Source organism: Ahaetulla prasina, chromosome 1, assembly GCF_028640845.1.
Source record: "Ahaetulla prasina isolate Xishuangbanna chromosome 1, ASM2864084v1, whole genome shotgun sequence".
Lineage (NCBI taxonomy): Eukaryota > Metazoa > Chordata > Lepidosauria > Squamata > Colubridae > Ahaetulla > Ahaetulla prasina.
In genome coordinates, this window is record NC_080539.1 from 99,010,728 (window position 1) to 99,036,352 (window position 25,625).

Here is a 25,625-nt window from a genome sequence, read left to right on the forward strand (position 1 = left end):
TGTGTAAAGTGCCTATTTTTTAAAGTGCATAACTCATAAAATCATCTGCTACAATGTAGGAAGGAAGGAAGGAATCTTTGACAGGAAGGACAATGTCCTTCCAGTCGAAGACTATTTCAGCTTCAATTGCAATAATACACGAGCACACAATAGATTTAAGCTTAATGTGAACCGCTCCAATCTTGATTGTAGAAAATATGTCTTCAGTAACAGAGTTGTTAATGCCTGGAATGCACTACCTGACTCTGTGGTCTCTTCCCAAAATCCCCAAAGGTTTAACCAAAGACTATCTACTATTGACCTCACCCCATTCCTAGGAGGTCAGTAAGGGCATGCATAAGAGCACCAGCGTGCCTACCATTCCTGTCCTAATGTTCCCTTTGATTGTATACAATTCGTATGGTTATTTCCTGCTTATAGTTATATATACGGTTGTGTTTGACAAATAAATAAATAAATAAATAAAATTTTCTACTAGATCGCCTTCCATATTTTGTTAAGAATCGAAAATGTTTATAAAAGTCCAGGAACTGAAATATCTTTTCCTGACTAAAGTCTGTTGGATTCTTATAGTTGCCAAGGGAGATTTTATTGATGATGTGATATTCTGCAGTCTGTGATATGGCAGTCATCCAGAACGGGCTTGTTCTGTTTCCCTTCCCCCAATACTCCCAGCAAAGAGTCCGTCAGAGGCCTTCTTTTTTTTTCCTTTTATTTACATAGATACATGTCCTGGCCACGTCTACCCACGGGCCTGCCAAGTTTCTGGAGATAACGAGGAAATTATAGATAAGGCCAGAATTACTCACGAATATATTCTTCCCTCCATTGAAATAGTTAGCTCGCGCCAATTCATTGCTTTGTCCAAGACAAAAACCAGGAAGTCCGCCTCCTATTTATAGTCTCTGCAGATGTCACTGCATGACAATTATGACTTGGCTTTGTCCCAACTCTTCCGCTGCTGCGCGCGATCAAGCCTTCGTAATCTTGCATCACTCCAAAACTGTTCTTGGGCGTTGCCAAATCAGAAGAAGGCTCCATGGAATCAGGCCTTGCCGGCCCTCCTCCTCCCTTTGAGTGGGTGCCAGGGAGGAGAGGGCTCAAGAGAAGCAGGGCTTGCCAGGTCTTCTCCATCACTTTCTGAATCATCCGAGTCCAGGAGTCTGGGTCCAGGAACCTGGGTCACAACACTATCCTCACCGCAGGGCCCTTCCCCGGGCTGACGATCGGGATGCGGTCGGGCTGGGTTCTGCTCATGGAAGGCCTGCACCAGGTCAGGGGCATGAGCGTCGGAGGCATCTACCCAGGAGAAATCAGTCCCGTATCCCTTCCACGCGATCAAATATTGGAAACGACCCTTCAGCCAGCGGGAGTCTCGTGCGCTGTGGACTTCAGATTCCTCCGATCCGTCCTCGGCGACAGTGACGGTGCTGTTGGGCACCGAAGGGGACTCGGTGTGGCCTCAGGAACCAGAAGGGACCGTGAAAACGGGTGGATCCGCATGGATCGTGGCAGGGTCAGTCGGTAGGCTACCGGGTTGATGACTGCCTCGACAGGGAACGGGCCGATGAATCGGTGGTCCAACTTCTTTACCGGGCGGTCGGACGGGAGGTGTTTGGTGGAGAGCCACACCGGTCTCCAACTGCCAGCGGGGCGTTGCCCGTCGGGAGCGGTCGGCGGACCGTTTGTAGTCCTCCTTTGCCCGATTCAGCTGCTGGCGTACCAACTGTTGGACCGCATGCAATTCCGTCAGGAAGGTCTGCGTTCGGGAACAGGAGAGTCCGGTGGTGCCAGAGGAAGAGCGCGGATGGTACCCACATTGGCAAAGAACGGGTCATCTGAGTAGAGGTGTGCTGAGAGTTGTTAAAAGCAAACTCCGCCAGGGACAGGTAGTCGGCCCAGTTGTCCTGTTGCTGGTTGATGAAGCAACGGAGATACTGTTCCAGTATACCAATGACCTTCTCTGTACCCCTGTCGGTCTCCGGATGGTGCGATGACGACAGACACACCTGCACCTCCAACGCGGCCATCAGGCTCTTCCAGAAGCGGGCTGTGAACTGAACTCCGCGGTCCGAAACCACCCTGTCCGGTAGACCATGGAGGCGGAAGATGTGCTGCAGAAAGAGGCGGGCGTTTTGCGGCTGTGGGCAGTCCAGCGGCATGGGATGAAGTGTGCCATCTTGGTGAGCATGTCCACCACCACCAGCACCGTGGTGAACCCAGAGGACGGCGGCAGGTCTGTCAGGAAGTCCATAGAGATCGCCCCAGGGTCTGTCGGGTGTCGGCAAGGGCTGGAGGAGCCGGGAGGGGCCCCGTGGCGGCCTTGGCTTGCCGGCACGGTACGCAGGATGTCACGTAGGCATGTATATCATGCCGCACTGGGCCACCAAAGGTCCGTGTCACCAGGTGGAGGGTCTTGAAGAACCCAAAATGTCCTGCTGCAGGGTTGTCGTGGCACTGGGTCATGACGGGGGCTCGGAGTGGTCCTGTGGGCACATATAATCGCCCCCGTAACTTGAGTAAGTCCTCCTCCAAGGTCCAAGGAGACGGGGCCCACCTCCGCTCTCCTTTGCTGCGACCAGGCGTCCTGGCGCTGCGCCTCGCACCTGGGCCCGCAAGTCCACTGGCTCCGTGCTGCGGCCAGGGCTTCCGCCGGCACCACTGTCCGTGAAGGAAGGAGGTCCTTGGCCCAGAGGTACTCTGGCTTGCGGGACAGGGCATCCGCCCTCTGGTTGTGACCGCTGGGAATGTAGGTCACGCGGAAGTTGAACCGGGCAAAAAACAACGACCACCGGATCTGCCGCTGGTTCAACTTCCGAGCTGTGGGGGGGTGCTTGGGATTCCGATGGTCCTCCACCTGATGTCGGGCCCCCTCCAGATGGTGTCGCCAAGCCTCGAATGCAGCCTTGATAGCCAGCAACTCTTTTTCCCAGATAGTGTAGTTGCGCCGGAAGGATTGAGTTTCCGGAGTAGTAAGCGCAGGGAAAAGTGTGCCACCATTCGCCGGAGCCTGTAGCAGCACCGCTCCCAGAGCCACATTGACGCGTCTGTTTCCACCACAAAAGGCCGGAGCGGGTCGGGATGCCTCAGGACGGGTTCCGTGACGAAGGCTTTCTTGAGGGCGGTGAATGCTTCTTGCTGGGGGGGACCCCACCGGAACGCAACCTTCTTCCTGAGGAGCTGGGTAAGTGGAGCCGTCAGTGTGGCAAAGCCCGGGATGAAGGTCCGGTAGTAGTTGGCGAAGCCCAGCAGGCGCTGAACATCCTTCACCCGACGAGGAGCTTCCCAGCTACACAAAGCTTCTACTTTACATGGGTCCATGGCTATGCCCTCGGGCGAGATGATATGCCGAGGAATTCTATGGAAGTCCGGAAGAAGACGCATTTCTCCAGCCGCATTGAGTTGTTGCTCCATAGCGTTGCAGAACCAGACCGACGTGTCGAAGGTGGCTTTCCTGGACCGAGTAAATCAGGATGTCGTCAGGTAGATAACCACGAACCGATCCAACATGTCTCGGAACACGTCGTTCATGAAGTGCTGAAAACGGCGGAGCATTGGTCAACCCAAATGGCATGACAGTGTATTCGTAGTGTCCGTATCGGGTGCCGAATGCCGCCTTCCATTCGTCTCCTTCTCGCATCCGCACCAGGTTGTAGGCCCCGGAGATCGAGCTTGGTGAAGATCGTGGCCTCCGCAACCTCTCCAGTAGCTCGGGATGAGCGGCAGGGGTAGCGATTCCGCACCGTAATGGCGTTTAGCCGGCGGTAATCACAGCATAGGCGCAAGTCCCTGTCTTCTTCTTCACAAAGAGGACCGGGGCCGAGAGGGACTTTGAAGGCCGGATGAACCCTCGGGCCAGGTTTTTGTCCAGGAAGTCCCTGAGGCGGCCAACTCGGGCTCCGACATGGAATACAGGCGTCCCACAGGCAGTGGTGCGTTGGGCAGAAGGTCCACGGGCAATCGTAGGGCCGATGCGGGGTAGTCGGTCCGCCTCCTTCTCGCTGAACACGCCGGGCGAAGTCCGTCAGCTCAGGAGGCAAGGTGATGGCAGCGGTGGGGCGTTCTGGCGGCACAGGTGTGGCGGATGTGATCGACGCACTGCAGACTCGGGAAAGAGATGGCGTTCCGCGACCAGGCCACCTGAGGATCGTGGGTCCGAAGCCAGGCCATCCCAAGGACCAAGGAAAAATGAAGGTCCGCCGTGACATAAAACTGGATCGCCTCCTCATGGTCCCCAATAGCCAGGCGCAAAGGCTGGGTGGCGAATTTAATGGGGCGGACACCAGTTCTCGTCCATCAATTGTCTCTACCGCATCGGAGGGTCCACGGAACCACGGGACCGCAAACTGGGTCACAAAGGCCTGGTCCATAAAGTTTGTTGTGGCCCTGAGTCCACCAGCGCATGCGCCTGGAGCCCGTCCGACTGGTTCCCCAACCATATCCGTGTGTCCAGAATCAGATGCCGAGGGGCCCAGAGTCTACTTCCATAGCGTCCAGTGGGGCTTAGTCGTGCCCGACCTAGGGTTTCCCAGTCGGGCCTGCTCCGCTTCGATTGGTCACGCTGTGATTCGGGGACGGCGTGCGTGCCCCCGCTTTCTGGGGCAAGAAGCGGCGAAGTGGCGGGCTCCCACAGTACAGGCACAATCCCCTTGGCGCCTCGGTTCCGCTCCTGGGCTGTCAGGCGAGGTCTGGCCGCTCCCAACTCCATGGGCTCTTCCGCAGCGGTTACAAAGCGTGGGGCGACCCTGGGTGCTGGTGGTGCAGGAAGTGGGGTGCAGATGTCGACGGAGGGTCCCGGGGTGCGACGGGACGGTCGCCGTTGCAGACGGGCATCGAGGCGGAGACAAAGGGCACCAAGTTGTCGAGGGTCCGCGGCGCCTCCACGCTGGCCAGCTCGTCTTGCAATTCCTCTGAGAGTCCCTCCTGGGCAACGTCCACCAGCTGCATCATTCCAGTCAGAGTCCTGGCACAAAAGACGAAATTCGCGATGTACTCCTGCAGGGGCGTTTCCCTTGACGGAGTTCCTTAAGGCGCCTGGTTGCCGTCAGCATTCGAACGGGTCCTCATACATGGTGCGCAGGTGCTGCCAAAACGCTGTTGGTCCGCCAGCAGGGGCTGTCCTGGAGCAAGAGGGCGTGGCCCATCGAGCAGCCGAGCCGGAAGAAGGTTAATCACGAAGGCCACCTTAGCCCGGTCGTCTGGGAAATCCTCTGGCCTCATAGCCATGTAGAGCTGGCACTGTCCCAAGAAGGTCGGGAACATCTCAGGCTGCCCAGAAAACTTATCCGCACGGTTATCGGGCACTGCGGCGAGGAGGAGGTGGGAGGATGGGGGGCTGCAGGCACATTCCTGGCAGCAAGTTGGCCTGCCAAGTGAGCCACTTGCTGCTGGAGCTGTTGATTAGCTGCTTGTAGCTGCTCTAACTGCTGCTGTACCTGCTGCTGATCCATCTTTGGTAGAAGATGTTTTAGTCAGGTCTTGGACAAAATGTTCTGTTTCCCTTCCCCCAATACTCCCAGCAAAGAGTCCGTCAGAGGCCTTCTTTTTTTTTCCTTTTATTTACATAGATACATGTCCTGGCCACGTCTACCCACGGGCCTGCCAAGTTTCTGGAGATAACGAGGAAATTATAGATAAGGCCAGAATTACTCACGAATATATTCTTCCCTCCATTGAAATAGTTAGCTCGCGCCAATTCATTAGCTCGCGCCAACTCATTATTTTGTCCAAGACAAAAAACCAGGAAGTCCCGCCTCCTATTTATAGTCTCTGCAGATGTCACTGCATGACAATTATGACTTGGCTTTGTCCCAACTCTTCCGCTGCTGCGCACGGCGATTACGTCTACGTGACCTTGCATCGCTCCAAAACTGTTCTTGGGGCGTTGCCAAATCAGAAGGAGGCTCCATGGAATCAGGCTGTGCCGGCCCCTCCCCCTCCCTTTGAGTGGGTGCCAGGGAGGGAAAGGGCTCAAGAGAAGCAGGGCTGGCCAGGTCTTCTCCCTCACTTTCTGAATCATCCGAGTCCAGGAGTCCGGGTCCAGGAACCTGGGTCACAACAGGGCTGTTTCAGCTACTGCTTCTGTTCCCCAGTATATTCTCCACTTGCTATGCACAAAGTAATCTCTCTGTTCTCCTTGATATTTGATGCTGTATTGATATTAGTAATATTTATGGTAGAGATGCTCTATTGGTTTTTTATATGTTCAATTTGTTACCTTGTATGTTATGTACCACTTAGGGATAATTTTAATGATGAGAATAAATTTCAAGATAATAGTAAAATAACGAATAGCCTTTAGATGGTGCCAAACCAATCAAGAGAGATAATTACATTCAGAGAAGTGTGCATTGTTAACAAATAGAGCCAAAGAAGCCATGAGGAGCACAATTTTTTTTCCCCCTTTGGAAAGAGAATGTTTTGCTGAAGTGTGGAAGGAAAAAAAATATACAGACTTGTTCACAGTCCAAACAAATGGAAAGTAAAATGCAACTCAGAGGGAGAGGAAGGAAAAAAAAGAATGTGCAGTGATATTATTTTTCCAAAATAAGACCAATGATTAAAAAAAAAAACAAATAGGGGAGAATTCAACATCAAATTTATTGGCCTTCTAACAAACACCCACACCTTTTTATAGTCTAAGATTGGCCTCTGCACCCAATGACTGAAAACAAACAAATGGAACATTAACTTTTAAAAAGGATCTGGGGATTCAGGAAATTATAGGTCAGTTAGCTTAACAACAGTTCCTGTAGATACAGGCAAGCTTTATTAAGGACAGATTACTAAGCATATTAAGGACATTAAGTCTGCAAAGTTTCAGCTGAGTAATTTCAAGTGATTCACTGTGGTGCATGTTTTAAACTCCCCCTTGGTACCTTTTTTTTATAAGGCAAGAAATAGCAAGGAAGAGGAATTAAAATACTGCAACCTCCAAATTGTTAAGCAAAAAAGCATATAGAGTAGTTGTACTGAACCCCTGCAACCTTAGTTCTAATGGCTCATAGGAAAATTGAGCTTTTTCTGGAAATAATGCAAATTTAGCTTCTCCTGGAAACTATGCATTATATACCGCTTGCACAAACTCTTTTTTTTAAAGTATGAAACACTGTATTAACATTTTGCTAATAATAATAAGGTAAAGGTAAAGGTTCCTGTTGTGACCCAGGTTCCTGGACCCGGACTCCTGGACTCGGATGATTCAGAAAGTGAGGGAGAAGACCTGGCAAGCCCTGCTTCTCTTGAGCCCTTTCCCTCCCTGGCACCCACTCAAAGGGAGGAGGAGGGGCCGGCAAGGCCTGATTCTCTGGAGCCTTCTTCTGATTTGGCAACGCCCCAAGAACAGTTTTGGAGTGATGCAAGACTGCGCAGACGTGACTGGCGCGCGCAGCAGAAGCAGCGTTGGGATAAAGCCAATTAATAATTATCATGCAGTGACATCTGCAGAGATTATAAATAGGAGGCGAGACTTCCTGGTTTTTTGTCTTGGACAAAGCAATGAATTTGCGCGGGCAAACTGTATCAATGGAGGGAAGAATATATTCGTGAGTAATTCTGGCCTTATCTATAATTTCCTCATTATCTCCAGAAACTTGGCAGGCCTGTGGGTAGACGTGGCCAGGACATCTATCTATGTAAATAAAAGGAGAAAAGGAGGCCTCTGACTGACTCTTTGCTGGGAGTATTGGGGGGAGGGAAACAGAACAGTTCCCCTCGCACATATGTGCTAGTCATGCCCGACTCTAGGGGGTGGTGCTCATCTCCATTTCAAAGCCGAGGAGCCAGCGCTGTCCGAAGACATCTCCATGGACATGTGGCCGGCATGACTAAACGCCAAAGACACACGGAACACTGTTACTTTCCCACCAAAGGCGGTCTCTATTTTTCTACTTGCATTTTTTACGTGCTTTCGAACTGCTAGGTTGGTTACTGGGATAAGTAACAGGAGCTCACCCTGTTACGCGGCACTAGGGATTCGAACTGCTGAACTGTTGACCTTTCGATCGACAAAGTGAGCGTCTTAGCCACTGAGCCACCACGTCCCTTCGTTAGTAATAATACATTGTGATATATAGATATACTATAGGAAAATATTTTAACAACCGAGTATATTATCACAGATTCACTCACACAATGAATAAATTCACATCTCTCTGTTGCTCCCCATCTCTTCAAGGAAACCTACCCAACTCAAACAGGAAAATAGCAAGTCTCCATGTTTGATATGCTATCAAACTCGCAGCCCTCGGGCCAGATGTGTCACATGCTGGCCACACCCATGCCTGGTTTAGCAAAGGGGAAAAAAAATCCCGATACGTCGCGTGATGCCGCCATGACGCTGCAAGCTTGACACCCTTGTTATAGGATTTGCAGAGATTGTCTTTTTTCTGCATGTTTTTATCCCCACAATTTACTTTGCAGATGCCATGGGAAATATAAACATCAAATGCAATCATATAATTGTTAATGGATATGTTAGTCCTGATCTCTTCCCTAATGATTCACAAAATGAAATGTTTTGTCTTTTTAACAGCCACCATGTCCTAGGACAAGCTTTTAAGACAAGCTTTTAAGACAAGCTTGGCTGAGGAACTCTGGGAGTTGAAGTCCACACGTCTTAAAAGAGCCAAGTTTGCAGACCCCTGTCCTAGGTTAACATTTTAACTGAATGAACTATGACAGCGACAGTAGCTTTTCCTGGTCAGGCACTGCCAGCTCATTTAGAACACATCAATGTGATTGTGGCCCAATATGCATTGTATTGCATTTAGACAGAATTGCATTTGCCATTTCGTTGTCCCTCCACCAAATTTTGAAGGGATCCTTTTGAGTCATCAAAATCATTCCGCTCCTCTCTCTCCTGAAAAACAAAACGTTTTGTGTCCTCATCAGCTTGACTTGCTAACTGTTCAACTGTCGTTCCAGTCCTTTTCTGTTGGTTAGATAATGTCACATTTTATATCTCCCGCTGTAAGAACTGTTCATTTATTCTTGTTCCTATCCTTTACTAGCTCACAACAGAGCATTGTCTCTGAATTTTGGCAACCTTTTCAGAAGGTTTGTTGAAAACTTTCTCATACAAAGACTATCCATCTATCTATGTGGTTGATGACATTCTCAAACAAAAGGTTTACATTTGCAGAAGCCTTATTGATTCTTCTTTAGCAAAGTAAAGATAAGATCACCTTCAAGTCAAAGAAGATTCCCAATGATTTCATGGACAGATTCAGATCCTCTCTAGGCATTATAATAGAAGAGATCTTCCATTTCATCTTCCTGACTTATTTTTTTTTTAAATTCTCAGTCTAGTTTACATACTGTCAGTTTTGGAAGACAATTTTCTTTTTTGCTTCTTAATTGCCACATATTTTAGCTGGGAAAGTTGGGAGGGGGTTGTTGTTGGAGCGGTAGAAAGTTAGTCATAACAACATTCCGTATTCAAGGACATCCTGCGTTTGATGGAGACTGCCTGAAGATTGTATCCAATTGCGTGTGAAGAGTTGATTGGACAATGTGATGAACTTGTGGGTGTGGGGCAGGGCTGTGAACTGTCATCTGGGTGAGGAAAACCTGGAAGCTTTCAGATTCGGGTTTTCCCAGCTGTGCCAACATGACATCTCTAATAAATTGGAACTCTGAGGAACCTCAAGCCTTGGAGCGTTATTTCGTTGGGGGTGTTCCTTGGAACCCTGACACATACATTGTCTTCCCTGATGGTCTCCCATTGGACCATGATGATGGTGCTTTGTATGTAGCAAGCCGATTTAACAGTAACAGAGTTGGAAGGGATCTTGGAGGTCATCTAGTCCAACCCCCTGCTCATGCAGGAGACCTGTACTAGGGATTCAAACCGCCGAACTGCTGACCTTTCTGATCGACAAGGTCAGTGTCTTAGTCACTGAGCCACCTAGTCAGGCTTATTTTCTTTAAAACAGGACTATCAAATCTGGGCTGCAAACATCCAATGACCATGAGCCAAGAGCTTACAGAAACTGTTGCTGACATTACGGTCATCTGGATTTTTGAAGTCCAGATCTGGAAATTAGAATATGTTTATAAAATTAAAAGATAAACTGGGGTAGAAGACCTATCAGGTACCAAGGAACATGACCGGTTAGGGAACCCAGTTCTATCTAAGGGCAACATGGAGAAATGGAGAAAGAGGAAGAGTAAGCATCTTCTGCTTACTTAGGTTCATTCAGATCTTGGATCATCACCAAATTTCACAAATGGATGTCGTGTATAATTATTATACTATCCAGTGACTTTTCCAAGAACATATTCCTGGCATAGATTATTGGAAGTAGTGAGGTGATGGGGAGGGGGGGCTCCCTCAGACTGATAGGCACAGAGTGATGAGTTGCTCTGTGAGTGAGATGAGCAGTCTCTAAAATTGATAAACCAATAAAATAAAATAAATATCTATCAGTGTGTCTTGCATAAGTTTCTGAGCCAAGGCAAACATTTGGGCAGTGCATTGTAATTAATTCTTGTTGAGTAAAATATGCAAGAGAGAGAACATTGAAAGTCAAACATTCAAAATTTAGCATTCTTCTTCATTAAAATTTAACACAGCTCACCTAAATTTAAGATGAAGAAAAGGGGAAATGATGTTAACAGAACAGAAAACATTGATGCAAATACAACATTAATCATTTCATTGGTATTCAGATTGCCTGCATATATTTAAGATATTTCTCTGTTAACAGTGAAAAGATCTTTGCAATGTTGGTAAAGATTTGAGACAGTCTTGTTGGGCTTGTGTCCCTCCCCACACACACAATATGAACAAAGGAGAGAATTGCTAATATATACAATATATATTATGGGTGCTTTTGTTTCACTTGAAAACTTCAAGAAAATAGAAAATTATCCCCAGGAATTCTGAGGGCGTTTGTGAATTGTTCTTGCTTTAGTGAAATATTCTCTTCAGAAGCATTTCCTTAGGTGTTTAATTTTTTGATCAGTTGTTATGTAGTCCACAGGACTTTTTGCTTTTGTTTCAGCACAGAATGGAAAATTGAATGTAGTAGTTAATGGCAAACAGTTTATAATAAATAAAGACTTAAAAGGGGAAGCATGATCCTTGTGTTTAATTGCTGAGGTGGGCACTAAAGTGAGTAAGCAATGACTTCACTTTTCAGCATATACTCTGTGATTTTCAAATCACTTAATAACAAGTTTGTAGATTTTCCAATCTTTCTAAATACAAATTTAGAAACTCTTTATGTGATGATTTTTTTTTTAACGTAGTGAGAATCTTGGGACTTTTCAGTGAAGTTATTAAGCATAGTCACATTTTGAAATAAGAATTTAAAAAGAAAAGATTATAAAATCTTACTTTATTGTTATTGTTTTTTTTAAAAAAAACCAATGTGTATTTCCAAGGAAAATTCATTTCATAAATAGCATGAATGATTTTCCTTTGTCCTCTCCCTCAGCATCCTATATTCAGCCTGCTTGGCATTATTTCCCTATAAAAAGACTATATTTCCCTTTAATCTTTATTAACTCCTCAACGTTCGTAATATAATCAGAGACAATCATTAGGAAGTAAATCCAATCAATTTCAGTGGAATTTACTTTCAACTAAATGGGTTAAGTTTACTCTCCAAATAGCCTTTTCATTTGGTCTCAAAAGATGTATAAATGAAAATAGGAAAAATGAATTGCTGTTTGAAGTAATTAATGGATATTGCCAGTTGGTAAAATAAGTTTAATGTTTCAGACTCATCCAATTTCAATCAGATTTTATCTTTTATTGTAATAAACTTAAATCATTGTAAACATTTATAACCCCTTAATTTTTTATTTTTAAATCTCATGGCATTTTGAGAGAAGATATAAAAGATAAATGGACAAATTAAAGTAAGGAACTCTTATATCCTTACAGGTTATAAAAGGGGTTTGTGGACAATGTGCATTTTTTTCCAATCTGCATTTCTAGTTTTAAATAATAATTGTTAATTTTTTTTATCAAAGGATGTGGAGGAACAGGCTTACCTATGAGTCCAAAATGATTTGAAAGAAGTGTTTTCTGACCTATCACAAACCAAGCATGTATTTGCTATTTGTTAAAGAAATCTGATCATTTTCAAGTTTCCAACAGGTTAGGACAGTGATGGCTAACCTTTTTGCCATCGCGTGCCAAAAATGGGAAGAGCACAGGGGGTTGCGCACACGTGCCCACATTCATAATTTAATGTGCCCCACCCCTGTGCATGCAAACATGACCTCCCAACTTTTGGCATGTGATGGCATGGTGGGCCGGTAGGCCCATTTTTCACCCTCCCCAGGCTCCAGAGGTTTTCTTGGAACCTGAGAGGGTGAAAATGGCTTTTCCCCGCCCCCCAGAGGCCTACCAGAGGCCGAAATGGCCTGTTTCCCGATTTCTGGTGGGCCCGGAAAGTCAGCTGGCCAGCACATGCATGTGTAGGCCTACAGCTGAGCTAGGGCAACGCTCGCGTGCCCACAGATATGACTCCGTATGCCACTGTAGCATGCATAGTTTCACCATCATGGGGTTAGGAATTGAAACAATTCTTAATACATTAGGATTTTTTTTCAGGCATGAAGCATACGTAGACCTATTATTACCTGTTCATCTTTTTTTTCATACTGACTGTGGTAGTGATGCAAACTTGGTGAAGCATATTGGTATCTGTGGGAACAGTTATTTGTATATTAGCTTAGTTCTTTGACTTTTTGCAGGAGGGGAGTCTTTTTTAAATTATTGTACATCATTTGGAGTTAGAAGACAATATAAAACTTAGAAGCCTCTAAGAACTATAAGTCTCGTGAATGGGAAGAAGGGGAGCTTAGAATCATAGATTCAGCAGTGTTCTGAACCGTTGTCCAAAGCACATCCTCCACAGCGTTGTATTGGGGATATTTTCTCCATAGCAAATCTCCCTGCCCCCGCCCCAGATCTGGATCGATTTCCAATCTGGCTACTTTTATTGACTTTTTCTCCTATATTAAATCTGGTCACATTCTGTCTGTTCTTGGAAAGTTATTCTGCTGATAGATGGCTGGATGGAAAATATCTTAAATCCCTTTACATTATTCCCTTCCAACATTCCATTGAATTGAAAAGAATAAAAAAAGATAGAAAGGAGAAATCGAACAAAAAACATTTGAAAGTTATTTTTTACTGTTATCAAAGCCATCATCCCCTTCTGCCAAAGCCCAATGGAACGACTGTTGAGCAGAAGGAAAGGAAATTCCAATGGAGTTGGTTTCTTAGAAGAGCACCTCCAGCAGAATTTCTAGTTGTTGTTGTTATTATTGTTTTTGTTGTTATTGTTGTTCCTGAGGAATCAGTGATGTTTTGAGCACTTTTTTTCCCAAAAGAAGCAACAGCTGGACTTGAAAAGAAATTAATATTATGTATTGGATATCAACTGACAACAAGATAGATAAAGGATTTTCTCTCTCTTGGAACTAAGCTAGATAAACATCATTCAGAACTGTTTTACTGCAGGTAAAGTAAATCTCGTCTCTTTGTTACAGATGATGGTTGAACTCTGTGATTATCTTCACAAATAAATTTATATCTCCAAGAAAAGAGAATAGGTAGCTCAGGGTTAAACTATGGGGACCTTGGTGCTGTCTGAACTTTGGTTGTTATGAGGGAGGGTTGTTATGGATAAAATATCTCCAATACAACTTTACAGAAGAAGTGATTGGACAATGGGGTTCAGAACACTGCTGACTCTATGATTCTAAGCTCCCCTTCTTCCCATTCAAGAAACTTATACCGTCGTTCATGAGTGTCAAACTCGTGGTGTCATGTTGCCGCCACGTGACAAATCGTGACATTTTTCCTTTTGCGGAGCTGAGGTGGGCGTGGCCTGTGTGTGAACCATAGGCCACCTGTTTGACACCCCTGCCATAGTTCTTATTTGCTTTAAGTTTTATATTGTCTCCCAACTCCAAATGACAGACAATAACTAAAAAACCTGCAAAAGCCTCCCCCTGCAAATATGTAGTGCACTGATAATGTTACCTAGTTGGGTGATGAAACATCTTCAAGCAAACAATCAAGCTCAGAGAGTATCCAGGACTTCATATTTACAGCTATTTGGCTTGCCGAGACAGTACTTTAAAGTTAATGTTGTTTTCCTGGACACCCATCAGCATGTTAATGATTATGCAGCATAATAACATGTGCATTTCCACTGCAGCATCTTTTGCTTCTGTAAACAAGCTTGGGCTAAGGTTTAGGCTTGCAACTATTCTATATAGTCATGGCAGTGTTTTTATTTTTTTCATACAATATTCATTCATTTATTCATCCATGTGGAGGATATAGTTTAATATTAGTTTCTAATTTCATAAAGTCTTAGAAGAAAAAAAATCAAAGGCAAATTTAAAATATTAAACATGTTTTAAGAAAAAGATTTTCTCAGAAATTTTCTAATGCTAGCTTTGAGATATTGGATTATTGTCAAATATTTAAAAAATGTGTTCTTATAATGCATAACTCATACAGGGATTATTTACACATTATGTACATACTGCAGATAAATATTTAGAAAAAAGATAAATATTTTTCCTCATGTAATTCCTTTTGCTATTATTAAAAAAATGTTTGAAAAGGTTAGTAGAGACTCTTTTAAAATCCTGCTTTGGAAGAATGAAGCAACAAATTATGCAATGAAAAGGAAAATAATCTAAGAGCAACTCCAGGCCCCCCTCATCCCATCTTCCTACCTCCAGTCTTTGCAACTTGGAGTTGTATTAGCCAAAAACTTTTTTCACCTCAGATAGAACAATGGATTTGTAATCTTACACATCTGGATTGTATTAGGCTGGAGAATGCTGCTCTAGACGCTGTTATGAAAATGAGGTTGTGTTTCTTTTTCCTGGAAAATGTTAATGTATTCTATCCTATTTTGACATTATTAAATTCAGAGAAAATCAGTAAGCAAGACTGTGGGGAAGCTCCACTGCCATCTTGTGCTGTTAAATTTGCAAGCCAATGCAAAAGAACGAATAGGGCACAGCAGAGACGTCCCTTCCTTCACTGTGATAATAATGACTGATTCTTTGATGGGGAACTTGGAGGCAGTACTGGCTTGACTAGATTTAATAGGCATGAGTTTTGCTACTGATTGGGATACAGAAGAAAAACTTGGACTAATGGATTGGAATGGAGGGGCCAGAAGAGAGAGAGATAGAAGTCAGGGCAGGTGGATGATTATGGAAGATAAAAGAATAAGCATCCAACCTTCTCCCTCGTATGATGAAATTTTCAGTCAGAATCTGAAAGCCCAAAATAATAGCAATACCTGGACAATGGCCACATTTTCACATTTACAAAGAGACGTGTCAAAATTGCATAAAGCTAATGTACTGGTAATATATATTTTACTACAAGGCAATGCTATTCCTAAACTATTTTGCCCTTTCTTATAGGGCAATGATAATATATTCGAGCAAATAGAACAGGGGCGGGTGTGTCACGTGCTGGCCACGCCCATGCCTGGTTTACCAATAATACAACACATGACCGATATGTCATGTGACACCACTGTGATGACATGAATTTGACATCCCTGAAATAGAAGAACTCCAGGTTAAACTAGAACTGGATACCAATTAGAATGCAGCTGTGTCAATGTTGCAACAAATGACACAGTGGGCAGTTTGGTGTTTCATACTGGGTGAATTCAGACAACACCCTAAGCCAGAATTTTTAAACCATGTTTTACTTCCCAGAGTCCCTGGTTTTAAATAAAGCTAAATTACACTGAGCCCCCAAATCCCAAACCTTATTATGGCTTAACATTATATACTAGGTACTTTAATTCAGACAGAAGATCATCTGAACATTTACAAAGGCGAACATTCATTTAATATAACTATTTTGAATTTCTGCTATGGATAAAGATTAGATTTTTTTTTTTAGCCAAGAAGAGGTGGTTGTTTTTTTTGTTTTTTTTACAATACCTGAGTCTGTAAAATTGCCTCATTCTTTCTTATATGGTTCCATTTTTGTGCTCTAGCAGCTCTTATAGATAATAGCCTGTTTTTGGGTCATGTCCATGTTGTATTGAAAGGAAGGGATATGGAATTATAATAAAATCTTTATTTTAAGCTATGTTTTTATATAAAATTCTTTTTGAAGGCAATTGTTTGCTGTTTTGACTAATTCTGTTAGCATCCCCTCGCCATGATAGTTCATTAATACATTCTGTCTATTTCTGCAATAATCTGATTTTAAAAAAATACATCTCTACAAAATGTTTATTTTTATATGTACTTTCACACAAAGTAAATAGTCATAAATATTTTTTTCTTGGCGACGTTTCGACGAAGTCTCATTCGTCATCTTCAGGCTTCAGCTTCGTGCTTCTGGGAGCAATGTGTGATCGCAGCTGTTTCTTCCTTTTAACTGCTAGTGGGGGTTTGAACTGATTGGGTGGGAGCTTGGCTGTGCTCTGATTGGATGGGGGTTTTTCTGTGCTCTGATTGGCTGGGGGTGTGTCCTGTGTTGGTGGGGGCTTGGTTGTGCTCAGTCTAGTCTGTGCTGCAGGGGGATTTGAGCTGGTGAGCTGCATAGCTGTTGTTTGGCTTTGTGGTCGTGCTACATCTTCATAGTGGGTGTCAGTCTGCTGCATGAATGGATTGGAGGGGTTTGAAATGGCTAATGTTGCAGCTGCGGTCTGGCTTCTGGTCCTTGGTCATGCTTTATGATCAGTGTGGGTTTGGGTCTGCTTTCTGGGTGGATGTGCGGTGGTGACATCCTGTGTGGACCTTGTGAGTGTGGGTCTGGTGTCATTCCTCGTGTTAGGGACTCGTTTGTCAATAAGGGCGGGTTTCCAAATGGCTGGTAGGCGGGAGGTGTCATCTCGTTTGTTCATGCTGTGTGGGCGTTTTTCTATCTCAATGGCTTCTCTGATTATTCTGTTGTTAAAGTGTTCAGTTTTGGCGATAGTTCTGGTCTTTTTAAAGTCAATATCATGTCCTGTGACTTTAAAGTGTTGGACCAGGGAAGAAGTTGGTTCCTCTTTTTTGAATGAGTTCTTGTGTTCTTCAATGTGTGCACTTATTCTTCTGTTGGTTTGTCCAATGTATGTGGTGGGGCATGGGATTTCATATACTCCTTGATTTTCTAACTCAATTTTGTCTTTGGGGTTTCTTAGGATGGTGGATATTTTTCTGTTTGTGCAGAATGCTGTCTTGATGTTGTGTTTGTGGAGGATCTTGCTGATTCTGTCTGTGGTGCCTTTTATATATGGGAGGAGGGCTGTGCCGTTTTCTTGTTCTCTGTCTTGGATTTTAGTGGGGGGTTCTTTTTGGATTAGCTTGGTAATCTTATTTCTTTGGAATCCATTGGATGTTAGTACGTTAGTGAGAGTGTCTAGTTCGGGTTTTAGGTGTTGTTCATCAGCTAAGCATTTTGTTCTGGAGATGAGTGTCTTGGCTACGGAGTTGATCTGTGCTGGGTGGTGGTGTGAGAGTGCGTACAGATAGCGGTTTGTGTGTGTTTTCTTCTGGTAGATGGTGTGTCCTAGGGAGCCATTGGGTTTTCTGTAGACTAAGACATCCAATCCATTCATGCAGCAGACTGACACCCACTATGAAGATGTAGCACGACCACAAAGCCAAACAACAGCTATGCAGGTCACCAGCTCAAATCCCCCTGCAGCACAGACTAGACTGAGCACAACCAAGCCCCCACCAACACAGGACACACCCCCAGCCAATCAGAGCACAGAAAACCCCCCATCCAATCAGAGCACAGCCAAGCTCCCACCCAATCAGTTCAAACCCCCACTAGCAGTTAAAAGGAAGAAACAGCTGCGATCACACATTGCTCCCAGAAGCACGAAGCTGAAGCCTGAAGATGACGAATGAGACTTCGTCGAAACGTCGCCAAGACACTTCCAATTTTACACGGGAGAAAACCCCAACAACCAAAGACCTATATACAAACACCCGTGAAAACCTCAGAAAACAAATATATATATATATATATATATATATATATATATATGTATATGTATAGTGTGTGTGTGTGAATATATATATATATATATATATATATATATGTTTTCTGAGGTTTTTGCGGGTGTTTGTATGTAGGTCTTTGGTTTTTCGGGTTTTCTCCCGCGTAAAATTGGAAGCCCCCACCCAAACAGGACACACCCCGAGCCAATCAGAGCACAAAAAAACCCCCATCCAATCAGAGCACAGCCAAGCTCCCACCCAATCAGTTCAAACCCCCACTAGCAGTTAAAAAGGAAGAAACAGCTGCAATCACACATTGCTCCCAGAAGCACGAAGCTGAAGCCTGATATATATATCTGTCTGTCTGTCTGTCTTGGCATATTCGGGTCTTTTCCCATGTAAGGTTATGAGTATCGAGGTCTTTGGTCCAAACCAAAACCCGGGACGCTGCATCAAAGCCATCTGCTCAAGACATCAGATAACAGAACTCCAGAGGCCACAATACCAAAGCTCAGGAACAAAAGACTAGGACTACACCCACACAGGATGCTACGAAACAGCCGACCAATCTGCAAACACCCACTCCATCTACCAATCAAGATGAAACCATACAGTCAACCAACCCGCTCACAGCAACACCCCCCACCTCGACCAATCTGCAAACACCCACTCCATCTACCAATCAAGATGCAACCACACAGCCAACCAACCTGCTCATAGCAACACTCCCCACCTCCCCACCAGTATTTATAGAGAGACGGCAGCTCTGACCACGCTTTGCTCACACAAGCATGAAGCTGAAAGCACCAGCCTGAAGATGATGAATGAGACCTCATTGAAACGTCGCCAAGATACTCTCAACCTGACACAGGAAAAGACCCGAATATGCCAAGACCTATACACACACACACACACACACACACACACACACACACACACACATTCAGTATTGTCCATTATCTATTCTCCTGTCTCTAATTCGGCAATATTTATTCTTTGGACATTTAAATGCTGTTCCTTTGTTTTTAAAAGTTAATAAAAAAAATAAGAATTATAAAATTATCAGAATAATTATTTTAACATTTTATATTGGTTTTTTGAAAAGAACAAAAATGGTTTTAAAACTCTGTCAGAAATATTGTATTCCTCATAACAGGTAGAACTGAATTTCCTGCTACAAAAGACAAAAAAAAAACAACAATTAAGCATAACATTTACTTATTCTTGTACAGTAACCTTCTCAAACTCAGGGTTCTAATGATTCTTCTGTACCACTATTGAAAAAAAAAAAAACTAAATAAATTTTAAAAATTTATGTGGATTACCATTTCAGAGCCTTTTTTTTTACCGTGCTAATCATTCAGAATTGGTAATTGCATACCTGTCATCCTGAGAAGATCTATTGCAATTACAACATTTCCAGAAGTTCCGAACTGAGCTCTTCAAATTCTTAAGCTTTGGTAAATATCAAGCATGAACTAAATTTTACCCAAAATGATAATAAAAAATAGCTTAGCTTACCATTACTTTCTATTCTAGGATGAGCCACTTTTGTCTAATAATACCAATCTAGAAATTACACTGTGTAGAATCCTAGGAAATTAGTCAAGTATGAATATTAAACTAAATTAGTTGGATGGTGATAAAGATGCTAATGATAGTCTCAGATATCATCTCCATATTATATAGAAGTGTGTGTGTAAACTTTGTTTTATAAGGTAAGAAATCCATCTAATTGCCCTACAGCTACTTGTGCATATAATTATCATCCCACAACATTCCTTCCTTCTGTTTAAATAAAGGGAAAATTATAGAAAAGCCACTATTAATTTCTTCTTTCAATGGAGACTGCATGAATAGAAAAAAATTCTGAGATTTTTCATCAGGCAGTGAAAAAATGATGGAGTAAATGAATCATAAGGTTCTGCCAAATTCGCATGAAGTTCAAGGAGATTTTTCTTAGAGTCTTGAACTATAATTCATAACAATGTGAGGCCTATTATTTCTAGGGAAAAGTTCCAGTCAGCTGAAAGCTGCCAAAATACAATATTTGTCAATCTGTTGGTTAAAGTGGTGTTCCGTGCACAACCTTCCAACAACTCTGGCAGGTTTGCAGAGTAGTTTGGGTGAGCATAACTTTCGCCATGGTTATTTTTGTTAAGCAGAACAAGAGTCAGAAAAATGCTGGATTTGAAATGGCTTTAAGAATCTTTCTAGGTGACTTACCTGTCATATATTGGAACATGAAAAAAGCTTATTGAGACAAAGGGCTCTTGGAAGATTAAGACTGTTCAATTCAGTCTTAGTCAGCAACTGAGCATAACAGAATCTTAGTTCATTAGTAAGGCCCATAATGTAAGAAATAAAGTGAATTCAGGACAATTGTCTCTCAAGACCAAGAGAGCAATCCAGTATCTGTTGATTCAGAGAAGCAGGAGCAGGCTTAGAATTTAAACACCTGAGAGAGCAAATTTTCTTTATGTACAGTATAATGTTTATTTCTTGTCTGCAATAAAGAAACTAATCTTGTTGCGTGATGCATGTGAATTTTCTATTGAGTACGTCACACCGAATAACGGCTGAGCATCTGGAGAGCTGAGATTTTCAGCTGTCTCTGTGAGAAGCCTAATATATAAGTTAGTAAAGGGTTAATAAATTCATCATTGTGTGGCTGTATTTGCACAGAATGAAACATTATTGTAGATGTAAAAATAACCTTTCCAAGATTTGTTGATAATTCACTATGCTGTCCGATTATTTTATGTGCATAGAAAACAAAAAAGAAAGGAAATCAGGAAGGTTTATAAGATGATAAGAACATGTCAGAATATTAGACTGGTTGCTGTTTCAAAGCAACAAAGAGGAAGACCAGATCCCTATTTCAGATTTTGCCTTGCTTAGCTTCTTTAATGCCAATATTAATTTAATCCAAAACCATAGGTTTTGGAAGAAGAACGAAGAGAAAAAGAGTATTGTATAGATGCATTGTCAAAGTACTTACTTTGGGTTTCCAGTGCCTGGCTTCTTTCTCCGGAATATGCTGAGGAAAGTGTTGGACCTACAAGGTGTCTTGCCATCCCCGACATGCATACGCACCACATCTGAAGTGGTGAAGGCACTGCGGACATTCCTTTCAGGCTTTGCAATGATGATATACATCTTGGGAGTGAACATGCACCCCAAGGCAACTGTCACACTCAGGCTCACGGCAAAGCAAGTTGTAATGATCTTGTAGTTGCTCCCAAAGTATATAGGTACAAAGGCAAGCCAGATGATGCAAGTTGTGTACATAGTGAAGGCAATATACTTGGCTTCATTGAAATTGGCTGGCACGTTGCGAGTTTTGAAAGCATAGTAAGTGCAACTCATGATGAGAAGTCCATTGTAACCCACTGGGGCAACCACACCTAAGTTGCTGGTGTTGCAGATCAGAAAGACTTCCTTGATACTGGGGTAGGAAAGGATGGGGAAAGGGGGCTCCATGATGATCAGTGTAATCACCAGTGTCAGCTGTACACTGATCAAAATGGAGGCAATGACTACTTGAGCCCAAGCACTCATGAAACGTGGTTTGCGGGTGCAAATTTTTTTCTTGCTCCCTGCTAGAATGCGTGCAATGCGGTTGGTTTTTGTTACAAGGGCAGAGTAGCACATGGCAGAGGAAAGACCCACCAGGAGACGCTGGAGGTAGCATGAAGTGACGGTGGGCTTAGCAATGAGGGTGAAAGGGCATATATAACCAAGGAAGATCCCCGCAAGTATTATGTAGCACAGCTCCCGGCTAGAGGATTTGACAACAGGGGTATCCCTGTACAGTGCAAAGATAAGGGTAACGAACATGGTGACGAGGATGCCCAGGCAAGAGAAGACCACAGCCACAATGGACTCTATGTCACTCCACTGCAGATACTTTACAGGGATAGGTTTGCAGCCTATAGGATACAAAAAAGAAAGAAAGAAAAAGAACCGGTTGGATAAGCAGACAAATATTGCAAAATAAAGGGCTCCTTTGGGATCCTTAAAAAACAGTTGCATAATAGAAGTGATCCTGCATTCATATCAAAACAAGTGATTTTTGCACAAAAGGTAGTAAAAAAGCTTCATCTAATTATGTCATTCTACTGGCAGGGCAAAATCTGCCAACAAAATAGATTATCCTTCCTCCTTCCAGCTCCCTGAGCATTTGCTAAATCTGATACACAAATTTTGGAAGAAATAGGAAACACCAGGGAAGGCCTGGTACAAAACAAGCACAAATTCTCTCGTGTATCATTGTTGTAATCTCTTACACCGCATAAAAAAGAATAGACTCTTCTTAATTTTTTTCATGGCAATTTGATGAAGAGTTTAGTTTTCAAAATCTATTCATTTCTAAACTTTATACTTACAACTTCAAGGCCAACGAACATTCCCAGGACAGCGTTCAGACCAAACAGATGTTAGTTACAGTTTCTATTTAGCAACACATAGACAGAAATTAATTCTCCTGCCAACATATTTATTCAGCTTCTGAGACATTTACAGTATAAAAGACAATTAGCAGAGGCATTTAATTTTTAAAGTGGTTGGAAGTTTTGACTATTACTAGACAACACTCCTGACTATTAAAAGCAATATTAAGAATGGATTTTTTAATATTTTTATATTTTAAATAGATATTGTGCACTTCAGCCCTTATTCTACATGATAGCATTATCTATACAATTATTTGTCTGCATAGCTTGTAATCTGGACAGCCAGAAATCCAGCAGCTTCAGTTTCATTAACTGTCAAGATAATATTATTATTGTTTTGTTTGTTCGTTTAACCTAAATTGTGTATTGTGACACCCTGCATTCACTTTCTAGAGAAAATAGGAATATAAGATCTACTAGGCTAAGGGTACATGAGAGGGATATATCATCCTATTTATGCTGATTGCCCAGTTTAGGCACTAATTTATTTGGTCAACAGTCATGAGTTTGATAATGTAGGCTTGTGTGTGTAAAGTTTAAAATGAGTGCTTCGTATATTATAAATGCCTGCTGAGTGGAAGAAAAAGCCAAATGAATTTCCAAGAAATATAGGAGCTGGATGGTTTAAGCAGTTATTGCCACCTACAGTTTTACTCCCTCACAATGTTCCAATAATCTCAATGCTTCTCTGCAACTGTAATGATACATGTGGTGAAAACTAACTGTAAATTTTAAACTCTTAAAAAATACACGGAAACTTCAGGTTTTGGAGTGAAGCAATTGTACAACATCAATCTTATTTATGATCTATCAAAAACAAATGCTCGATGTTCTTTGTTTAAAGCAAATTATTAATTCAAATTTTTTGTAGTTTCCAGGGTGGTATAAATAACAGTAGTATGCTCACATACCAGATTCCTGGTAAAGGTATTGCTAAAAGCATTCCTGGGTTCAGGGGTGAGCTTCTGGGGGTTGGCAGGGGTTCACGAGAACCTCTAGCTAAGAGTTTGGAGAACCCCCAAATCCCACTTGTGGCTGGCCCCGCTCACCCCACCCTGCCCCTCCCAGGGGTCCCCATGGGGCCCGTTTTGGATGCAGGTAAGCGCAGGGCACACGTGGAGGCTTGGGGATGGCGAAAAACAGGCCTACCAGAAGTTCAGGAAGGGCCTCTGGAGGGCCTCCGGAGCCTGGGGAGGCTGTTTTCCCCCTCCCAGAGGCTCAAGGAAAGCCTCCGGAGCCCACGGATAGCAAAAATGCCCCCACCACCATGGTGCAGGTGGCCGACAAACCACGCCCACCATGGCCACGCCCACCCAGCAACCGGGCAGAAAACCCCTTGCTAAAATTTTTGAAGCCCATCCCTGCCTGGCTTCCTAACTTTTCTCCAGGAACATAGTAGCAGGAATAGCAATTCTTGTTCATATTTTTTTTCCTACAAGAATCTTGTACCTATACCTTGTACCTTGTATCTGGCTGATTGGGTGGAGAGATAGCCAAGCGCTTATTTCAGGGTTCAAAAATATATAAGTCAGGGTCTTATTTTTGGGGAAACACAGTATATCCCCATACAGAAATGTGCGTATACAGTTAACTATCCTTTAGCGATCACTGCTGGGACTAATCATTTAGTTGTTAAATGAAGCAGTTGATAAGTGAAACTGTTATGATTTTACTTCAGCTTTCTTTTGCTTTACAGACATCATAAACACGAGGACTGATGGCTAAGTTAGTTTTCATCACTGTCATAACTGTGAATGGCCGCTAAATGACGCAGTTGCTAAATGAGAACTATCTGTATGGACATTGATTTTTTTTTTGTAAGTGTAATCAGATACTTTTGTGGCTGTCCAGGTAGTGTACTTTTGCTGCCTATTCATTATACATCTTGCTCTGGAATTGAATTTAGGAAGGAAAATGGAAGATAAATAAGTAAAATAAACGTTATTATTTTGTGAGTAGAGACAGACTGTTATGGTAAGAAGTTTTGCTCATACCTGTTAGCTCCTCATTTGGCCACCATCCCAGCTCACAGGCTTTGCATGTGAACTCATCTTGCACAAATTCATTCTCCTTGCAAGCTGTACAAATCCAGCAGCAGCTCACTTCTCCCTTCCTTATAACCTAAAATAAAATTCGATATTTGTTTTTAGATGAAAATCTTTTAGTATGGTTTCTGAATATGGTATCCCTTTAGCAATATAGTAAGTGAAATTATGAATACTGTCTCATAAAGTAATAACACTAGGCAAATTTTAAAACCTTTATTGATGACTCAACTTATCTGGACCAAAATAGATCTGCGAATAAAAACCAAGTGCTTGAGCCTTTGAAAGATCTGTTGCTCCATAACAGACTGAAGGCTTTCGATCTAATTGTCCCAGGTCTTCTTACCTAGCATTCATCAGAAAAAAGGAGTCAAAGTAAAAGTGCCAGAGAGGACCCCATCCTAAAACTCCTGACAGCCAAGTTGGTCTGTAACACTCATCTATAATAAAGGTAAAGATTTCCCCTGTCCAATTGTGTCCGAATCCAAGGAGCGGTGCTCATCTCCATTTCTTAGGTGAGAGAAATGCATTGGGCCTCTGGAGGCTCAACAGACTAAAGCAGTCTGTTATTAACAGCTGCTTGCAATTACTGCAAGTTCAAGTCCCATCAGGCCCAAGGTTGACTCAGCCTTCCATCCTTTATAAGGTAGCTAAAATGAGGACCCAGATTGTTGTGGGGCAATAAAAGTTGACTTTGTATATAATATACAAATGGATGAAGACTATTACTTAACACATTGTAAGCCGCCCTGAGTCTTCGGAGAAGGGCGGGATATAAATTCAAAAAAAAAATTGTCTGAAGACCCTTCTGTGGTCATGTGGCCAGAATGACTATATGCCAAGGCAGATAGAATGCTGTTTGCTTCCCACTGAAATGGTACCTATTTATCTACTTGCATTTGCATGCTTTCAAACTGCTAGGTTGGCAGGAGCTGGTGCAAGTAACGGGACCTCACCCCATAATGCGACGCTTGGGTCTCGAACCTCAACTATCAGCTTTTCAGCTGACAAGCTCAGCATCTTTAACCACTGAGCCTTCAGGCCTCCTACCATCTATAATGATTGCACCCATATATTACATAGTCAGAAGCAAGCAATATTTTAATTTAATACGATATGCAAATCCAGTCCGAGTAAAGACTGAGCTGCAGAGACTAATTGTCTATTG

General features: G+C 43.1%; 1 protein-coding gene across 3 annotated transcripts in view; it reads right to left on the reverse strand.

Moving 5' to 3' along the window:
• GRM1 (glutamate metabotropic receptor 1) overlaps window positions 1–25,625 on the reverse strand; it is a 250,185-nt gene that overhangs the window by 12,643 nt on the left and 211,917 nt on the right. For 2 of the 3 annotated variants that reach the window (XM_058170100.1, XM_058170108.1), the window contains exons 6-7: window positions 24,407–24,533; window positions 20,960–21,890 (exon numbers count right to left, since the gene is read on the reverse strand). In XM_058170100.1, the coding sequence (XP_058026083.1) occupies window positions 20,960–21,890; window positions 24,407–24,533 (1,058 nt within the window). Of the gene's footprint in view, window positions 1–1,356; window positions 1,375–19,370; window positions 19,392–20,959; window positions 21,891–24,406; window positions 24,534–25,625 lie in introns of all 3 variants that reach the window. The other variant, XM_058170116.1, reaches the window with a different exon arrangement.